At 44.6% G+C, this 21608-nt stretch overlaps 1 protein-coding gene across 1 annotated transcript in view; it reads left to right on the forward strand.

Annotated features, from left to right (window-relative positions):
• The window catches only part of BCL7C (BAF chromatin remodeling complex subunit BCL7C), a 47916-nt gene extending 26834 nt beyond the window's left edge, over nucleotides 1–21082 (forward strand). The window contains exon 6 of the mRNA XM_043560021.1: nucleotides 12323–21082. Coding sequence (XP_043415956.1) covers nucleotides 12323–12523 — 201 coding nt within the window. The 3' untranslated portion in view covers nucleotides 12524–21082. The remainder of the gene's footprint in view (nucleotides 1–12322) is intronic.
• The last annotated feature ends 526 nt before the right edge of the window (nucleotides 21083–21608 follow it).

Here is a 21608-nt window from a genome sequence, read left to right on the forward strand (position 1 = left end):
AACTGCTATTATAATTTAGCAACCTACACAATCATATTTTGTGTTTGACTTTTAGCAGTATTAGCTCTGGGTCTAGGTAAGTAAGATATGGTTTTAGGTCTGTCATGTAAACACCCTGGCTCTTAGACTGACTTGTGTTGGGCATTAGTAGACCTGAGCTTGTCATTTTCTCTGTAATCACTCAAATGCACTGAAAAGAATCCATGCTACACCACAGTCATTAGTCATTACTATTGCCAAAAGCAGTCAAGGGCAGCCGTCATTTGGGTTCCCAAGGCATGTGCTGCATCACAATGAACCACAGGTGACAGCTTTAACTGTGATGCTATTGCATACTGTGGGTTACTAGCATACCATTTCCCATTGGCAAAGAACTCAGCACTGCTGAAGTATGATCAAATCCATTGCAAAACCCCATCTTTGTGCGTTTGTTCCTAGGTCCACTCCCAGTACCAATTATTAGATCAGTTAAGCTCCAGTCAGGAGACAGAAGCCACAATGGGAAAGTTCAACATAAAGAATTATTAACAGGGGCTTGGAATATTAGGGAATAGGCTAATGAGAGCTAAAGAGAATTCTAAAGAATATCGAAGTAGCAGATATAAACAACAGCTACTATCCCTAGGGCTGAGAAAAAACACCCAAGGAAAAGTCCTTTTCTACCAGGTCTAAGATCCAGGCTCCATCTGAAAGGGTATGGTAGAGGGGCACTGGCTGGCTCAGTTGGAAGAGCCTTGGACTCTTGATCTAGGGGTTGTAAGTCTGAGCCCCACGTTGGGTGTAGAGATTACTTAAGGGGGAAAAAAAAACTTAGGAAGGAAAGAAGGAAGGAAGAAAGGGCATGGCAGAAAATTCAGCCGTGTGCCTCAACAATGCAGCTTCCTGGAAAGCTGCCCTGGGAGTGTCAGGTGAAGTTGCTAATTACTGAGCACGGCTGGAACTAAGACTATAGGAAGTATATACTCTGCAGGAGCCCAGTGCTGGAGAGAGCTTCGCCAGTGCAGGAATCAAGTACTGTAGAGAGTCAAACAGAAAGTGCACTTGGTAAAGCACAGTGCTGGAGAAAACCAGACCACTGTAGAAGTCAAGTGCTAGAGGAAGCTTGCTTTGCAGAAGTCCAATGCTAGAGAAAGCTGCATGAGGGTGAAGACTGGTAGGTGAGTGTGCAAAAGGAGTCCAAGTGTAAGGAATCCAATTACCACAAAGGCAGCATGTGGTCTGTGGTTTGTGGTGTTGGAGTCCAGGTACAGGAGGTGCAGCAAGGTGGTTGCAAGCTGGGATCTAATGAGCTCCCACCAAAGAACTCCTCACCCTGGTCACACACGTAAGGCAGAAGCCCACTGGATGTGCCCACATACAGTAGCCCTGCAAAACTGCGTCAAGAGCAAGAAAAATGAAACCTCGACTGGACTAGAATCAGGAAGGGCATCTCCTTGCTCTTTAAATGGCCCTCCAGCGCCCTCTGCTGACAAAGTTTAACATCATGCTCCGTACACTGAGAAACCCGTAAGTAGCCCAGCCCGTTATCTCAGAGCAGATACTGGAGGGTGAATTTGGAGCTAAGAGACAATACCTTGAAAACTGATGTAGTAACAGAATCCCCACATAGGCTCCTCTCTCACCCATATCCTGGAGGCCAATGTGGTAGGAAGGACAAAGCGAAAGCCTCTGGAAAATCCTCTCCCTAGAAAGACAACAACCCAGTAAAAATACATCCCTGGGAAAAGCAGAGATTCATGCCATGGTCAAAGAGTTGAAAGAAGCAGTTGCAGTGAGACCTGTCACATACCTACTTAACTCACAGTCTGGCCTGTGCAGAAGTCAGATGGATCTTGGAGAATGGCTGTGGATGGTTATGAACTTAAATCAGGTGATGATTCCAATTGTAGCTGCCGTCCCAGATTTGGTATCTTTCCCAGAGCAAGTCAGTAGTACAGTACAAATGCCATGGTATTTGGCATACAGCTATTGACCTGGCTTTCTCTCCGGGACAGTGTGCAGCGTCCACTAGAGCAGTCTCCTTTTAGCTGGCAAGGCCATCATGTATCTTCAGGTTGCTTCAGTGTTGTATCAGTTCTGCTATGACATAATATAATCTGCAGAGATCTTGGTCATCTTAACATTCCACAAAACGTCACTCTGGTCCATTATATTGACAGTATTATTAGATCTAATGAGCAGGAAGTAACAAATACTTTGCTTGCCTTAGTAAGACATACACAATTAGAAAGTGGAAGATAAACCCCACAAAAAATTCAGGGGCCTGCCACCTCAGTGAAGTTTCTGGAAATTCCATGGTCTGAAGTATATAAGGATGTCTCTTTCAAGGTGAAAGACAGATTGCACCTCATACAACCTACTCACCCCCAAGGAGGCACAATGGTTGTAGGTCCATGGATTTTGGAGGTAACATAACTCCTCAATAGAGTCACGTGTGGGGGCCAGTTTTGAGTAAGGACCAGAGCAAGAATAGACTCTGCTGCCAGTTCAGGCTGCAGTGCCCTACCACTTGGTGCTGATGATCTAGCAGAGCCAGTGATACCCAAAGTGTCCATGGCAAACAGGGATGCCATATGGATCCTCTAGCGGGAACGAGTATTCACTAATAGCAGAATTAAAGCACAGATTCATGGGATATTTGATAAATGTAGGCCATTTTCTACAGACAACTATACTACTTTTGAGAAACAGTTTCTGGTTTGCTGTTGGGACTTGGCAGGGACTGAACAGCTACCTAGGTGACCTCAGGTGACCATGCCACCTGGGATTTTCATCATGAATGGGGTGTTGTCTGTCCAACCTAACCATAAGGTTGGGCGTGAACAGCAGTAGTGTATTATCAAGTGAAAATGCATATAAGAGACCAGGCTTGGAAATATCCAGAAGGTATGACCCATGTACATGAGCAGATGGTTCCTGTTGCATTGTCTTCTCTCCCTCAATCAACCAATGCCTATGACATCCTGAAGTGTCCCTTATTCCCAGCCAACTGAGGAAGAAAAAACTCAAGCCTGTATAGATGCGTCTGTCTGATATGTAGTTATGACCTGACAGGGACAGCTGTTAGCCCCACGACCCCACTAGGGTGAACCTGAAGGATGGGGGTGAAGAAAAGTCCTTGCAGTGGACAGATCTTCAAGCAGTACAGTTGTTCACTCTGTCTGACATCAGAAAGGGCCAGAAGTACACAACTATACTAATTCATGGACAGTTGCTAATGGTTTGGCTGGATGGTATGGGACTTGGAAGGAACAGGATTAGAAGACTGGTAACAAGGAAGTTTGAGCTCTTCAACCTTTTTTTTAAAACAGCCCTTTTCAGGGGCGCCTGGGTGGCTCAGTCGGTTAAGCGGCCGACTTCGGCTCAGGTCACGATCTCGTGGTCCGTGAGTTCAAGCCCCGCGCCGGGCTCTGTGCTTACAGCTCAGAGCCTGGAGCCTGTTTCAGATTCTGTGTCTCCCTCTCTCTGACCCTCCCCCGTTCATGCTCTCTCTCTCTCTGTCTCAAAAATAAATAAACGTTAAAAAAAAATAAAAAAAAAACCAACAGCCCTTTTCAGGGGTGCCTGGGTGGCTCGGTTGGTTAAGTGTCTGACTCAGGTTATGATCTTGTGATTCGCGAGTTCCAGCCCCACGTCAGGCTCTGAGCTGTCAGCTGTCAGCTGGAGACTTCTTTGGATTCTGTGTGTCCCTCTCTCTCTCTCTCTCTCTCTCTCTCTCTCTCTCTCTCCCCCTCCCCTGCTCATGCTCTCTCTCTCTCTCAAACATAAATGAACTTAAAAAAAAATAGTCTTCTTCAATCAATTTTACTTCAGTTAGAGCCATTTCATTCAGGAGCCCAGCTTGGTTTCTGAGTCCCCTTAGATGGGCTGTTAGCTTTTCTTTAACTGTCCATGATTTTATTTACTCTTAGCAGTAAGAACAGGATACTAGGCTCTTGCAAACAGGCAAATGATATAGGGAAACATTTTCCTCTTAGTGGGCCAGTGTATTAATTTGCAAGGGCCGCCATAACAAAGTGCCACAGACTGGTGGCTGTGGGAAATTTATTTTCTCACAGTTCTAAAGGCTGGAAGTCCAAAATCAAGGTGTCGGCAGGGTTGGTTTCTTCTGAGACCTCTCGTCTTGGCTTGTAGATGGCTGTCTTCTACCTGTGTCTGCATATTATCTTCCCTCTGTGTGTCTGTGTCTTAATCTCACCTTATTAAGAACACCAGTCATATTGGCTTAGGGCCCACCCTAATGACTTTATTTTTAACTTAATTTCATCTTTAAACACCTGATCTCCAAATACAGTCACATTTGGAGGTACTAGGGGTTAGGACTTTAGCATATAACTTTTTTGGTGGGGGGAGAACACAATTTGGCCCATAAGAACTGATACTGAACAAATTTGAAGGCCATTATCTGCTAAGACACTAAGAGGAAGCTTCACCTATAGGGTTCAAGTACAGACAGTAATCAAGCAGTCAAGTGTAAGCAGTTTATGCGTATAACTCCCTCCCAGGTCTGCAAAAGTGAGCAGATTAGATAGGTTCTTCCAGGGTTGCACATCAGGGGAGGGGGAGGGATGGCATATTTTTACCCTAGTTCTTGCATTCTGAGCCATGTTATTAAATCCCAGAATTAATTATTTATCTATTCATGGTCACTGGCAGCAATGGACCATGACCACCTTCCCCTTATAAAACGTGGAACATGGAGGAGTAGAGCAGAACCCAAGTTTTAGCCAACAAATCACTCTCAAGGGGAAAGCAGAGGAAGGAACTGGTATGTGTATACATTTCTCCTTCCTAAGTAAGTCAGGAGATGGAGAAAGGCAGGAGTATAGACCTGTAGTCCTCCCTTTACATAAAAGGAAATATTAGGGGTGGGAAAATGTGACCTCCCCACCAATGTTATGCAAGAGGGATGCTATAGCCTTTTCCTGAAGGGGTTCCCAGGTTCTTACCAGCTGAGCTCTTTCATAACACCAAGCATATTACAGTAGTTTTATCTTGCTCCACACCAAATGACCACAAATTTAGCAGCTTAAAACAACACCCCTTCACTGTCTCATAGCTCTGTAGGTCAGGTCCTATGGACTTTGCTGGGTTCTCAGCTCAGGGTCTTGGCTTGGCTAGGTTCTCAGCTTAGAGTCTCTTAAGGTCAAAGTCAAGGTGTTGGCTGGGCTGGGGTCTTACCTAGAATCTGGGGGAAGATTCTACTTCCAAACAAATTCAAGTTGTTGGCCATATTCAGTTCCTTGCTGTGTAGGGTTGTGTTCGAAGTTTCCTTGCTGGCTGTCAGCTCTTTAGAGGCCACCATGTTCCTCATCACGTGGCTCCCTTCATCTTCAAGCCACCAATAGCTCAGAATCCTCCTCTTGCTTCAAGTCTCTGACTTCTTTTTCTGCTACCAGCTGGAGAAAACTATGCTTTTATTTTTTATTTTTTAAAGTTTATTTATTTTGTGTGTGAGGGAGAGAGAACAGGGGAGAAGGAGAGAGAGATAATCCCAAGCAGGCTCCTCACTGTCAGCATGGAGACTGACACAGGGCTGGAACTCACGAACCATGAGATCATGACCTGAGCTGAAAACAAGAGTCAGAGGTTTAACCGACTGCACCACCCAGGCACCCCAAAAACTCTGTTGTTTTTTTTTTTTCAACGTTTATTTATTTATTTATTTTGGGACAGAGAGAGACAGAGCATGAATGGGCGAGGGGCAGAGAGAGAGGGAGACACAGAATCGGAAACAGGCTCCAGGCTCTGAGCCATCAGCCCAGAGCCTGACGCGGGGCTCGAACTCACGGACCACAAGATCGTGACCTGGCTGAAGTCGGACGCTTAACCGACTGTGCCACCCAGGCGCCCCCAAAAACTCTGTTTTTAAGTGGCTACCGGATTGAGTGATAATCTCTGTATCTTAACATCAACTGACGTGGAAGTTTAATTACATCTTTAGTTATATCTGCAGAATCCCTTAGTGTTTGAAAAACCACGGGGCAGGAGTTTTAGGGGGTTATCTTTCAAATTCTGTCTACCACACAAGAAATCCTCATCTTTGCCCCAGACCTTGAGAGAAGGCAGTTCCAGCCTGCTCCAGGTTTCTTAGATCCTTGCCTGGCACAAAAAACAAGAAAGTGTGTTACAAGCTCTCTCCTCTGGAGAGACCACAATCAACTCTTCAAATGGTTCGCAAATTCCTAGCAAGATCGTGTGAATTTTAAAAAGGTGCCCCTTTCTTAAAACAACTTACCGCCATCTGTTGGAAATTTGTTGTAATAACTCTACCGATCGCTGTTTCCCAGGAAGGGGAAGGGCACAGCTGTGAGCGATGGCCCCAATCCCAGTGGGATCAGATACACCCTCTGCATTCCAACCCCTTGCCTGCACTGTTGTCTCTGGAGACATGTTTTCCCAGAACCTTCTTTCTGACATTCTTCATCTATTTTTATCTGCTGATGATTTGGGGGAAAATGTGAACTGGAATAGCCATCAATTGGCCTGAACAGGGTGATAAACTAATACTCAGAAAAAATAAACATTTCTTTGCCAGTGAAATCTAACCTGTTGGGTTATAACCATAAACAAATACCCAAGATCTTCCAAGGAGCAAATCCTGAAGTAACAACAATATTAAGGTAATAGTAGCAGCCACTAATGTTCCTCAGTGGCTATGTCTCTATCCATGTGTAGACATAGATGAGCTGTATATGTAATACACACACTCATACGCTCACATATATATGCAATCTCATTTAATCCTCAGAGGAACCCTGTCTAGTAGGGATTATTATTCCGACTAGGTAGACAAAAAAAAACAAAAAAACAAAAAACAAAAACAGGCCTAGTGATGTTATATTACTTGCCCAGGGTCAAGGATAAAAGAGGCTGAGCCACCTAGCCAAAAAACAAAACTAAAACAAAAAACCCAGCTGAGTCAGGACTCAAACCTATATCCAAAGCCCAGGCTTCTAACCAGTTAGGTGGAAATTAGCTAAGTGCCTGTGCCCTGAATGGAGACCTTTACTCTTTGCCTCTTGAACAGAAGCCAGGGCTTCTCCTCAGTGGCCCGGAATGTCTTAGCTGTATTCACGGGAATGGCCTGAAGGGAGAAGTGTGGCAGGACTTGTTTGTTTCCTCAAGATAAGAATGGCCAGTGAGACTTGGAAGGAGGAAAAATGGTAGGGCCTGTCCTTTTGACCATAATATCTCCAGCGCTTGGCACCTTCTTGGTGCACAGTTAGCAGTTGCTGAATGACCGAATAGCTACCCGATGAACCAGACACACGACATGCCTGTGTGAGCCCCTCTCTGTGGCTCTGCCTGTCTGATGTCTGCTCTTGCCATCACCCCTTCCCTTTCCAGTGAATTAGCTCATCTGCACTGGCTTTGAGATCGTCCTATGCTGCAGGCCCTGTGCCAAATGCTGTACCTGTATCTGCTTGTTTAAGGTGAAGTAAGAACCCAGAGTAGGTGATTTCATATTAAGAGGCTTCTGGGCTGGAGAAAAATATTGAATACCTTCTGTGTTCTGTTTAATGCTCAAATTATTAGACTCTATATAACAAAAAAGAAAAAATTGAAAACCATTTTTTTTTAATTTAACGTTTATTTATTTTTGAGACAGAGAGAGACAGAGCATGAACGGGGGAGGGTCAGAGAGAAGGAGACACAGAATCCGAAGCAGGCTCCAGGCTCTGAGCCATCAGCACAGGGCCCGACGCGGGGCTCGAACTCACAAACTGCGAGATCATGACCTGAGCCGAAGTCGGCCGCTTAACCGACTGAGCCACCCAGGCGCTCCTGTAAACCATTTTTTTCAAAAGGGCCTTAGGCTTTGGTTACAAATTTGATCAATTAAATTATGTTCAATAATTTAACTGTAAATACAAAGTCAATATGGAGGATCCTTTTGACTACTCATATGCTTTAAGCATATACAAATAGAGTAATTACAGAATTTACTAAAATCCCACCATCAAAACTGGTTATAAAAGTGCTAAAACCATGGGTTTAACCTTCTCTTGTCCTTATTCTAACACCTTGTCCTTATTCCAACCTTCCTGAGGTTCTAATTTTTCTACTTTTCTAGGGTTTCAGTAATTCTACCAGTTATTATTTTTATACCTTCTTAGAGTTTTTGTAATCCTACTAGACCCAGAAGAAAAAGGAAACTGTCTCAGAATAAGCTTAGGTTACAGGTCTGGCCAGAGACATGGGATCAGATTGCACAGTTCTGAGGACTGAAAACTGAGCTGCTGATCATTAGCCCCTGGGCCTGTTTGTATAAAATTTTCTTGTTACCTTGTGTGGCTTTTAAGTTTCTTTCTTTCTGTTTCTTACTCTTCCTTCCTTCTTTCCTTCCTTCCTTCCTTCCTTCCTTCTCTATTTCTTTTTCATGCTTTAGAGAAAAACATATTATGGAAAATTACAAACAAATACAAAAGTAAATATAGTATATGTAATCTCCACAAACCCCCTACTCAACTTGAACAATATCAACTCATGGCTACTGACTCTCCTCCCTTGTCATTTTGAAGCAAATCTCATACATAATAGAATGTCATCTGAATTATTTCTGTATGATTCTCTAAAAGACTAAGGGTTTTATTATTATTTGTTAAGATTTTAGTTTTAAGTAATCCCTACACCCAACATGGGGCTCAAACTTAACAACCCCAATATCAAGAATCACATGCTTTACTGAGTCACCCAGGCACCCCAAGATTAAGGATTTTAAGCCACAGTATCATTATTATAATTAATTTTTAAAAATTGTTTAAATGTTTATTTACTTTTGAGAGAGAGAGAGAGTATGCAAGAGAGAGCAGGAGAGAGGCAGAGAGAGAGGGAGACACAGAATCCACAGAGCCCAACGCTGGGCTTGAACTTGTGAACCACAAGATCATGACCTGAGCCGAAGTCAGACGCGTAACCAACTGAGCCATCCAGGTGCCCCTACAACTAAATTTTTTAATGTTTATTTATTTTTGAGAGGGGGTCCAGAGAGAGAGGGGGACAGAGGATCCCAAGCAGGCTCTGTGCTGACAGCAGAGCCTGATGTGGGGCTCGGACCCACAAATCATGAGATAATGACCTGAGCTGAAGTTGATGCCTAATCTACTGAGCCACCCAGGTGCCCCTACAACTAAAATTTTCTTTAAATGCTTATTTATTTATTTTTGAGAGAGAGAAAGAGAGAAGGAAGATGAGCGGGGGAAAGGCAGAGATAGGGAGATAGAGAATCCCAAGCAGGCTCCTGGCTGTCAGTGCAGAGCCTGACGTGGGGCTCTAATGCACGAACCACAAGAGCTGAAATCAAGAGTTGGATGCTTAACTGACTGAGCCACCCAGGCATCCCACAACTACAATTTTTTATAATCATTCCTTAATATTGACTATCCAGTATATTCCAATTTTTCAGTTTGAAAATGTCCCATAAATGCCAACTAAAATTTTTCCAGTTTGAATCAGAATCCAAATAAGATCTGATACATGTAACTGATTTTTATACAGATATGAATTTTTGAACCTTGATGTCTTTCTCAGAAATGGTACATTCAATTTTGGTATGGCCATTAATACCTGAGCTATTGTCCTTTCATTATGATGTATTGACCTGGTCTGTTGGCACTAATAAAATCCGTTATTAACTTATAATTGGTAAGATGGCCAGTTTCACAAATACCCGTCTGTGCCCTTCCCCTGACAGGGATCTCAAACCCGATTGCACATTAGAATTTGGGAATCTTTTTTTTTTTTTTTTTTTTTGGTTGTGATAAAATACACATAACATAAAGTTTACCATTTAACCATTTTTAAGTGGACAGTTCTGTAGCATTAAGTACATTCACCTTGTTGTGAAACCATCACCACTATCCATCTCCAGAACTCTTTTCATCCTGCAAAACTGAAACTCTGTATTCATTAAACAATAGCTCCTCTCTCCCCTTTACCCCCAGCCCTCCTGGCCACCACCACTGCACTTTATGACTCTGAATTTGACTACTCTAGGTACTTCTTATAAGTGGAATCATACAGAACTTGTTGTTTTGTGACTGGCTTATTTCATGTAATATAATATATTCATGGTCCGTCCATGTTGTAGCATGTGTCGAATTTCCTTCCTTTTTAAGTCTGGGTACCATTGTATATAATATCCCATGTTTATTTATCCATTCATCCATCCATTGACACTGGGTTGCTTCCATCCCTTGACTATTGCAAATAATGCTACTATGAACACAGGTGTTCAAACATTTCTTTAAGATTGTGTTTTGGGGCTGCCTGGGGGGCTCAGTCAGTTAAACATCCGACTCTTGATTTCGGCTCAGGTCATGATCTCATACTTCATGAGACTGGGCTGTCAGCGAAGAGCCCAGTGAGGGGCTCCATCTCATGCACCGTGAGATCATGACCTGAGCCGAAATCAAGAGTCGGACACTTGGCCAACTGAGCCATCTAGGTGTCCCTGCTGCATCTTTTTCGAGGGCCTGCCATACTGTTTTCCACAGTGGCACCATTTTACTTTTACACCAACAGCACACGAGGGTTTCAAAATCTTCATATCTTCACCAACATTTGTCATTTTCTGTGTTGTTGTTTTTTTATAGTACCCATCCAGACAAGTGTGATTTTTGTGGTTTTGTGGCTTTCTCACTGTGGTTCTGGTTTGCATTTCTCTAATAGTGATGGTGAGCATATCCTCATGTGCTTATTAGCCATTTTTGGTATTCTTTGGAGAAATGTCTGTTCAAGTCCTTTGCCCATTTTCAGTTGATTTGTTACTTTTATTGTTGTTAAATTGTGAGAGTTCTTTGTTCTGAATATTAATCCCTTATTTATTATAGAATCTGGGGATCTTTTGTGATGGGACCTATAGCTTGATATTTTTTAGAGCTCCTCAGGTTGAGCTCTACCTATTTCCTTAGGAGATGAGGTAACAAATAAATTTATTTCTCATCAACAAATGGGTACATCATCATCTCAGAACAGTGCTGACATCTCCTTCTACCTGGCTACTACATGTATTTATCGGTGCTGTTCAGTCATGGTAATCCTGCTTTTCCCAGGGTCACTGGGCTCGCAGTTCCCTGGATCTATCCTTCCCTCCTTGCACAGATAGAAATGAGTTCATATGTATGCCTTATAAATAGGAGTAGAGGAATAGGGGTACCTGGGTGGCTCTCTCAGTTAAGCATCCAACTCTTGATTTCAGCTCAAGTCATGATCTCATTGTCGTGAGATCAACCCCACATCGGGTTCTGCACTGGGCGTGGAGCCTGCTGAAGATTCTTTCTCTCTCCTCCTCCCTCTACCCAATGTGCTTGCTCTCTCTAAAAGAGAGAGAGGGAGAGAGAAAAGAAAAAAAGTAGAGTAATAATGCAAGCAACAAAATACCACATTCACACTCTCTTATTTATAACAATCATCAAAATTCTACATCTCTAGTCTCACACCTTTGTAGTACAACTACCTATAGTATAGTATACTTATAGTACAACTAACTACCTTTTTGAAGATTTTATGTTAACTTAATACTTTTGAGTAGTTTAGGGACTCACAGCCTTTCTCAGACATTTCCCTGAAGCATAGTGATTGTTATATATTTTAGGTGCTCAAACACTTACAGCTTTGACAATAGTAGTCCATTCACTAAAAGCATATTTGTCTTTGTAACACTACCCCTGACATCCTTGAAAATATCCTTGTTATCTGGCATCAACAGGATGCTGGGAGCCCCATTCTGATTTTTCTTGTCTAAGAAATGGAATCAGCTACCCCCAAGGACTCCGGTTATTTTAATGGTAAATAATATAAGGCACCAATATCTGGGTGTTAGGGATATCCACGATAGTTAGTGGGCGGGGGCGGGGGGGGGGCGTGGTGATGGTGCTGGACCTCACCCGGTAGTGACAGAGTTAGAAACATTTTTGTTTAAGGCACAAGTTTACATCTGATCGATGATTTAACATATCACTGCTGTGCCCTGCCATCCTGATGGTCTGTAGACCCCCTGATCACACTGACAGTCCTTTGAGGCTGCCTTTACCACTATCCCCACCTTACAGCGGAACAAACAGACACAAGACGTTATGACACTTGCCTAAAATCACACCACAACTAATTGTAGAGCTGCCCAGCTCTGTCAGATTTCACCCGCCCAGTTCCCACAAGGCCCTGCCTCAACCTCCACCTGCCGTCAGAAACACACAACTTTGTCATTTGCAAAGATTTTCCACCAGGTTGCCCCGTTTAAGATTCCAAGCCAGGGTTTTCCTAGTCTTGGGTAGAGGGAGGAGAAAACACTACCCAGATTCTTGTTTTCCTCCTGCAGGATTCGGGAGTGAGAATGACCAGAAGAGCCCTCCACGAGAAAGGTCTGAAGACCGAGCCCCTCAGGAGGCTCCTTCCCAGGAGAGGCCTCCGGACAAACGCCAGGCCCAGTTCCACGGTGCTGCCGGACACCAGAGCTCCCGGGGGAGGAAGCAAGGCCCCGAGGGCACCCAGGACGATCCCCCAGGGGAAGGGGAGGTGAGCCGGCTCCGCAGGCAAGGCGAGGCCTTTGGGTCTCTCTTGGCCGCCCCGTGCCCCGGGGGTGGAAAGAGCCTCCCAGCGCTACAGCCAACGCGGGACCTTCGGCGGCGAGCCGCCCTAGCCTGCCCCAAACCTAAGGTCACAGCACCCATCTTGCTCGCCAATGACCCTCGCACAGTGAGCGAGCCCACCGGCACCTCAAGTGTCAAGCGGGCTTGGGCACAACTCAGACCACACCCAGCACCTGAGGACACTTCGCCGCCAGAGGCCCAGGCCGCGCTGGGGTGCGGGGTGGGCGCCGGGGGCGCAGTGCCCACCTCCTCTGGCACCAGCGCCTCCACCCTGTGTCCGCTGGCCTCCGGCCTCCCGCGACACCCGGCCAGGCCCCGCGAGGCCCACGCTGGCGCGGAGACCCTAAAACCCCCTCCGCCCGCCACCGTACCCCCATCTACCCCAAGGCCTATCCCCACCCCTACCCCAAACCCCTCCTCCCCCACCTTCGCTCCACCTCCCCACCTCCCCAGCCCCGTCCACCGGCAGGTCCACGGATGCCAAACCTGCGGCAAGGTTACCTCAAGCGCCAGAGGACATGCCTCAAGAGCTCCTAGCCAGTGCCAACCTCGCCAGTCTCCTGGGAACCCACATGGGACAGAGGCCTTTCTGCCCTGGTGCCCGCCTTACAGCCTGCGGAAAGGCATCCTGGGCCAGGGGGGTGGGCCCAGAGCCCTGGAAAATCCCCACCTGGAGAAGGCCCTGAGCACATGGGCCCTGTGAGTGGTTCCAAGGGCTTTCACCAAGCTCTTCTCTCCCAACTCCACTGCTGGGCCTGTCATATTAGGGAATGATGTCTCGCGTTTATTGAGAGCTTACTCTGTGCCAGGCATTGTGATTTACAGTGATTATCACATTTAATCCTCACAATATCCCAGTGACACTGGTGTTCTCATTATCAGCATTTTACAGATGGAGAAACTAAGTCTCAGAGAGGTTAAGGGACCTGCCCAAAGTCACACAGCCAGTATGTGGCAGGACCAGCATACAGACCCAGGTCTGCCTGCCTGCTTCCACAGGCGGCCTTGCTGCACCATTTCTGCTGGCGCAAGAGTTAAGGGTGCAGGTTTGACAGGGCATCCATTTATGGAGCATCCATTTTTTTCTCATGGTAATTAAATAAAACACTTTTTATGCTAAAATGAGCAGATACACTCGGGAATGAAATTAACATTTACACCAATGATTGAGATGAAACTTGAGACTCCAGATTTTTCACGCTAAGGCCAATGCTTCAGGCTCTGCCCATGCATCCTGAAGTAACCTCTTCTAAGACCTCTGCCTTTAGAGGGATGTTGGCCAAGGAAGCCCTACTCCAGGACCTGCTCCTGGGCAGAGCCTTCCTGGAAGCCAAAAGATGGCCACTCCATAGTTTGCCATCCCACTGAACTGCTTGGGAAGTTCATGCAGTTCCCCTGGGCTAAGGTTTCCGATTTCCCAACAGATATTAATCTTCAGGATTTGGAAGTGAAAAATTGGAATTCTTGGGAATTCCTGAAATCATGTTATTCTGTATTTTCATAACTTTGCGTATATTTTTAATAAGAGTAGTTACAAAGAACTGTAGGCTACAGCAAATATTCAAAAACCAGAAAATACCAACTACCCAACACAACTGGGTAGCATTGGAATAACAAAATGTTTAAATCTTCAGCAAGATAACTGTATTACACAGAAGCAGGTGTTGAAATTGCCAATTTGAGGACTTGTTTCCCAAACTTGCTTCTTGGAACATCATTCCTAGGATTTGCATGAGATACATGATGCATGTAAACAGATTAATATTCTATTTGTGAGAATGACTGTTTACAGCAGACAGGGCCACAGATACACTTGTAATATGGCAACGGCTATGAAAAAGAATGATCAGAACCACTTTTCTCCTATTTAGTGCTTCTAACCCAAGTTCCCAACATGTCTCCCTTAACCTAGGACGCCGTTTATCAGCATTTCCTTCTCTTGCTTTCTACTTCATGTCAGTGGATTCCTTCAAACCACGAATGCCTCTGTATTTATTGTTAAGCACGAATTCTCACAAGAGAGTTATAACACTTTTTCCTGTTTTCCCAATCTCTTGACTGATTTTTGTTGGGATTCAGAAAAACATAAATTTCCCGGAAAACACCAGGAAGGACTTCCTGCCCAGATATACTATTCCGGGCTGAACAGGATTGGCAAGGCAAGTCTGTTACAGAAATAATTACTGAGCATATCATCAGACCCAGTCACTGATACTTCCTGCTTTCAGGGGCCTCAGAGCCAGAAGATCCAATTGTGGATCTCAGCTCTCCCAGTTACTGGCTGTGAGACTTTGGGCAAGTCACTTTAACTCTCTGAGTTTCAATTTAATGAGTAGAATGGTGCCTGGAAATAATAATGCGTGTTTTGTGAGGCAGTATTGTAGAAAGGTTAAAAGTGTGGCTTTAGAGTCAGATGGGCTGAGGTTTAAATTCATTTACTTACTACCTCTTTGATTGGAGGCAAGTGCTAACCACTCAGAACCCCAATTTTGTCCTCTGTAAAATGGAAAAACGGAGCCCACTTCACAGGATTTGGGTGAGTTTAAATGAGAGCACATACGTAAATGCTTCACACAGTGTAAATGCTGGATAAACGTGGGCCAGTATAGTTATTATCTGCTGTATCTACCTCACAGGGCCATTGTGAGGATGAAAGGGAGGTCGTGTTGTGGAGTTGCTTTCCAAGCTGTGAAGTGGTGTCCACATGTTTGTCTTTCCTTCAGAGATAGGATGGTCAGAAGCTCCTTGGCAGACATTAGAGCTATCTCCAAGTAAGGGGCCTGGGAATACTTACTGATCCCCACAGAAGGTAGCGGTGTTGAGGAAGAGGTGTCACCATGGTTACCTGGAAAACAGGGTTTAGCTGCAATCAAGTAGGTGAACTCTGGCATCGTCTGACTTGGGGCACACTTGGGGGACAGTGGAAAAGATGATTTTCAAAAGATGCTTGGAGAAAGGACTGTGTTAGATGGAGCCTGCACACTGTAGGTTTGTTTAATAGGGATTGAATCAGGGGCAGGGGGCGTGGTGGAATAGGGAGTGGTGAGGGGGCTCTTTGACTATTGTCTGAAGCCCTGTTATTGCCTAAACCTAGAAAACAATCCTATTAGCTGGAACCGGTGCATCCTGCTCCTCCTGTGCGTGCACCTATGATGTTCATTCCTCCCTAGACTATAGACCAAACACGATCAAAGGGCTTTCCAGAGATGAGCTCAGGTAATCCTGACAGCAGCCCCGTAAAGTAAATACTAGCAGTACTCCCATTTTGCAGACAGGGGCTTGGAGTCTGGGAAAGTTAAGACCATTGCCCAAGGTCATGCAGCCTATTTGTTGTTGAGTCAAGATTCAGACAAGAGTCCAAGCCCTTAGCGCCCGCCAGGCCACCTCAACTCACGAGCTGCCAGATGCCGAGCTTGAACAAGGAAAAAGGAAACACAAATGTATGGAGTTGAGCACCTAACTGGCCTCCTCTCTTGCCTTCTGTGACCTCTCTCTCTCTCTCTCTCTCTCTCTCTCTCTCTCTTTCTTTCTCTCCCAATAGTATTCCTATTTAACATAAGTCTCCTCCTGAGTCTCCCTTCCTCCTTACCATGGCCTCTTAGTTTCAAGTACTGGTGTAGCAATCGAGAAGCCAAGAAGCCTTCCTAGACAAAACCTCATGAATCCATTCCTGGAGCTAGAGGCGGACCGTAGAGTGTGTTCTGTGAGAGCTGCCAACAATTTGGGAGTAAACTTGGAGGGTGGAACTTAATCAACTGGCTCCTAAGTGCCCAGCAGTGTGCCAAGTCCAGTAGCAGGGGTGGAGGATACATTCAGGGGTGAAACAGGCAGGATCCCTGGCTTTAGGGAGCTTTCGGGCTACTAGAGAAGATGGGCATTAGGAATCCTCCTAAAATATGAATTCTTGCAAACTGTGATAAGTATCATGAAGGAAAAGTTCAGGGAGCTATGAAAGAATATAATGCCTAATGGTTGGAGTGGGTGGTCAAAGGCCATTTTGAGAAATGATAATTATTGTACCCCTGAGAACTGAGTTGGGGGAAGAGAATTCCATATTGAGGCAATAGTAAGTGCAGGCACGAAGACCCAGAGGTGGGCAGGAACTTGGTATGTTGGGGAAACTGAAAGGCAGCCATGTTGATGGAGCGGAGTATGCTGGCCATGATAAGAGTGGTCAAGTTAAGACTGGACAGGCTGGCTAGGGGTGATGACAGGTGCCTTGTAGGCCATGGTAAGGACACTGGGTTTTTTGGTTCAACTTTTTATTTGGAAATAATTTCCAAGTTACAGAAAAGTGAATAGTACAGTGGAGATCCGTCTGTCCTTTATCCTAATTTCATCTGTTAAAATTACTTATTCTTTCTATATGTGGAATGTTACATGTGACTTTTATTCTGAACTATTTGAGAATAAGTTTTACACATCAAACACACACCCTTTACCCCCAGACAGGTACAATGTGTACAAGTACAATAATCCACTAAATTTAACATTAATGCAATACAGTATCTCATTTACCACCCATTTTGTCAATGATCTCAATAATGCCCTTTACATAGCATTTTCCCTCTAGTCCAGGGTCCAGTCTAGAAATGAAGTAATGCATTTGGTTGTCATTTCTCTTTAGTCTCCTTTAATCTGGAATAGTTAGCCTTTGTCTCTTATAACACTGACATTATGGAAAATTCAGTTTTCCCCTTCCTCATTTTGGGGTTTGTCTGCTGTTTCTTCATTACACATTCCTGCTAGAAGACGACATAAATATTATTGTGTCTTTGTGGTATGACAACAAAAGGCACACACTGTCTCCTCCTCCTTGGTGATTGAAATTTTTGCCTGGTTAATTTACTGTTTGTCCCTCGTAACTGATATGTGATCAGGGAGATAGTTAAAACCCTGCAGATATCCTATTCCAGAGATTATTGAATAGATAAAATGTAACATCCACTAAGGCTTTTTGCCTGAAGCACATCAGTCTATGTCCGGAGGGTTACAAAATGACTTCAGCTCTCTCTCCCCTTGACATTCTTCTGCCCATTTATTTCCGTATTTATTGTTAGCAAGGACTTTGGGGTTTCTACTATTTTCCAATAATTTTAGTTATTAACCTTAATTATTTTGGTGCTCAAATTGTCCCAGATTTGGCCAGTGGGAGCCTCTTAAAACTAGAAGGCTGGGGACTTCTGGGTGGCTCAGTCTACCAAGCTTCCGACTCTTGATTTCTGCTCAGGTCATGATCTCACAGTTGGTGAGACCCAGTCCTGTGTCCAGTTCCGTGCTGACAGCTAAGAGCCTGCTTGGTATTCTCTCTCTCTCCCTCTCTCTGCCACTCCCCTGCTCTCTCTCACTCTCCCTCTCTCTCAAAATAAATAAATAAACATTAAAAAAAAAAAAAAACTAGAAGGCTAGGTTTTATCCCAGCGTCAGTGAAGTGACATTGTTCGATTTGCATATTAGGCCCTGACTGTATGTGAGAATGCTTTCTAGGGGCACAGAGGAAGAAAAGACACCTGGCAGGTGGCTCTTGTGTAGTCCAGGTAGGAGATGTGGCTTAGACCAGGGAACTAAGTTGGATGTTCAAGAAACTTTGGTGATAGAATTGGCAGGAACTAGCAGTGGAGGGCATGTGCAAGGAGTCATAGAGGTAATGACCGGAGCAGCTGGGTGGATGACAGAGATATTTACTGATATGGGGAGGACAAGCAGAGTAAGGGCGTCAGTTGGGATATTTTATTTATTTATTTACTTTTTTAAGAGAGAGAGAGAGCTGGAGTGAGGAAGAGGGACAGAGAGAGAAAGAGAGAGAGAAAGAGTGAGAATCCCGAGTAGGTTCCACACTCAGCAGGGAGCCTGAACCAGGGCTCAGTCCCATGACCCTAGGATCATGACCTGAGCCAAAACCAAGAGTCGGGCACTCAATTGACTGAGCCACCCAGGCTGCGCGGGATGGGTATTTTAGACAGCAGCTGAGTCTGAGATGTCTTTGACATCCAGGGCAAGATGTCAAGTAGTAATTGGATATATTGCTCTGGAGAGAAATCCAGACCAGAAGAAAATTCAGGAGTTGCCACATGTGAATGATTTTGAAATCCATGGTCCTGGATGAAATGCTATAAGGGGAGAATATGTAGTGAGGAAAGAGAGGGGCCGGACTGGGAATCCTAAGAGAGTTCACTGTTTAGAGGCATGGGGTCGTGGTGGGGGGTGGGGGCGCATCACACGGAGCCTACAATGTCAAGCCAAATCCTGAGGCTATGGGGAACCATTAAGGGTTCTGAGTATGGGAATGAGTGACAGGGTATGATCTGAGTTTTAGGAAGATGGTTCTGACAGCCAAGTAAAGATGATTTGGAGGGCCATGGCAATGGCTAATGTTATGGTTCTTCCTAAATATTTTTTAAGGTTTATTCATTTTTCAGAGACAGAGAGAGGCAAAGCGTGACTGGGGGAGGGGCAGAGAGAGAGGGAGACACAGAATCCAAAGCAGGCTCCAGGCTCCAGGCTCTGAGCCATCAGCACAGAGCCTGACACGGGGCTCGAACTCAGGAGCCGTGAGATCATGACCTGAGCTGAAGTCGGATGCTTAACTGACTGAGCCACCCAGGCGCCACTATGGTTCTTCCTAAAATAAATCTGCCATCCTCTGGCCACTGAAGATTGCTCAGATGGATCCCTGTGTCTGAAATGCCCTCTCCTTGTTCACCTGGGCACAAAAAAGATGATCATCCATCTGCCTCAGCTGCACTTGTCAGCCTCCAGTAATATGACTGCAGCCCCCATCTCCCTGCTTTGTTTTAGCTGGAGCTGCACAGATGGTTTCCGGGACCTTTTCTCAGCCAGCCGCATCGTAGGTGGGAGTACACAGGAGCTGGTCTCTGAGGTTTGCAGGAATCTGGCCACTGTGATCCTCTGCTCTGGCATGCTTTGAGTTCAGTGTGGTCTCGGTCAACCATGCAACCTGCCATTCAAAGTACGTTGTCCCCTCCACACCCCTACCCATGCTGAGGAAGACGAGTTCGAGTCTGGATGAACATCCTAGCACATCCTTCACCTCCCAGGGGTGGTGCCGTACGATCCTGTCTAGAGGATGTCAACAGCCCACTGGAGACACAAATAAGCAAGGCAGAATTTTTAGAGACAGGAAGGAGGGACAGATGTTCAGGAAGTCCAGGAAAGCAAGATTGTTTCTGGTTGGAGAAATTAGGGAAGGTTCTCTGGAGAAGGTGGCATTTGAACTGGGCCTTGAGGACAGCGAGGACTATTTTCCATTTCACGAAGGAAATATTTGATTATTCAAGCAGGAAAGAAAAAAAAAATCAAAGCTCCCACTTCCTCATATTTTATTGACATTGTGCACACAATTAATGGTTATGTAAATACCCCATTAGGCAGTTACTTTATAGTTAGTCCTCTTACTGTTGGAATAATTCATTTCCGGGCCTCAAGACATTGGCCTGGGGTCTGTGGCTGGGCAGTGGGGACAGAAGCAACTAGGGACCAAATGCAACTCAGGAATCAGTACTTGAGCCCATCCACTCATTGTTTCATTCAGCAAACGTTTATTAACGACTCGCTAGTCCCAGGCCCTGAAGATACAATGATGATCAGGACATAGTTCCTGTTCTAAAGACCTCAAGTCTAATAGAACAGGAGTCACAAGTGGAGAGAATTTATCGTAGAGCACGTGAAGATGCCACACTACACATTGTGTACCAGATGTGGTGCTGACATAGGGAAAGGAGCTGGGGTAACGGAAGCCTCGGCTATAGATGAGCATACCAGGCAGACCATGTGCAGTGAGAAGGGGGAAGCTTGAGGACAGGTCAGAGGACCAAGTTCACTTGGAACATGGCTGCATACTTCTCTTTCCACCGGCTGGAAGGCACGTCTCTCCTACTCTTAGGCTTCTGGGTGTTTGGTGTTGTTTTTTTGTTTTCTATCTCAAATATTTCCTTTCCCCAATTTTTTTTTTGGGGGGGGTACCTAGTTTTATGCTCTTTTCCAAAATCTCAACTTGTGTGCTGAATTCATTCATTTTATTTCTCTCCTCTTGACACTAAAAGCACTTAATGCTGTTAATTTTACCTCTGCGGATAGCTTGGACTGTATCCTGTTTTTAAAATTATTTTCTAAATAGTTTGTTTTTTACTCTTGATTTACTCCTTGTCCTAAGGGTGATTTGATATGCTATTGATGTTTTTCCATTTCTAAGTGGTGTGTTTTATATTATTGTTAGTTGTATTGCATTTTGATCAGAGACTGACTTTTAGAATTTCCACTTTTCAAAATTTACCAAAACATTCTCTGTAGCTTACTATTTATTGAATTTTGTCACTGTCCACGGAACTTGAATAGAAGGTATACTGTTTGTTTTCAGGTTAAAACAATTTATATGTTCATATCCTCCATATCCTTATTTATTTTTGGATTACTTGTTGAGAAAATGTGTTAGAATATTTCCAATAAAACTGTTTCTCATGTTTCTCCTAGTATTATTCAATATTTTATTTCATGGATCTTTGTTGTTTAACACATGAGAAATTATTTTATTGTTAATTGAATCTTTTAGAAAGTGAGGTTAAGAGCTCACATTCTGGAGTCAAAACATCCTGGATTTAAACCCCAGCTCCACCGTTTATTAGCTTGGATTCCTTATCCAGAAAATGGAGATAACAATGGTAACTCCCTTATATAATTGTTGGATTAAAGGAGATGAACGTAAAGGATGGCACATGGTAAGTGTTGAGTAAAGCTAGAATTCGCTATTATGATCAGTGTTATTACCTCCTGGCTGACCGTTGCTGGCATTCGAAGCCTCTGCTGTGGAAGGAGAAAAGGTCTTGGAGAACCTCTTTCTTTTTCTCTAGTACACATTTGGTAAACAGAATGCCTTGTGTAGGACATTAGAAGTCATAATGAAAAACAGGAAGGGGGAAAAAGCCAACAGCTAGCTTCGCAGCATGCAAACACGAAGTGACACCCCTCAGCTTTGATGGCAGGATCCCTGGGTCAGCC

The sequence above is a fragment of the Prionailurus bengalensis genome, chromosome E3 (assembly GCF_016509475.1).
Source record: "Prionailurus bengalensis isolate Pbe53 chromosome E3, Fcat_Pben_1.1_paternal_pri, whole genome shotgun sequence".
NCBI classification, from domain to species: domain Eukaryota; kingdom Metazoa; phylum Chordata; class Mammalia; order Carnivora; family Felidae; genus Prionailurus; species Prionailurus bengalensis.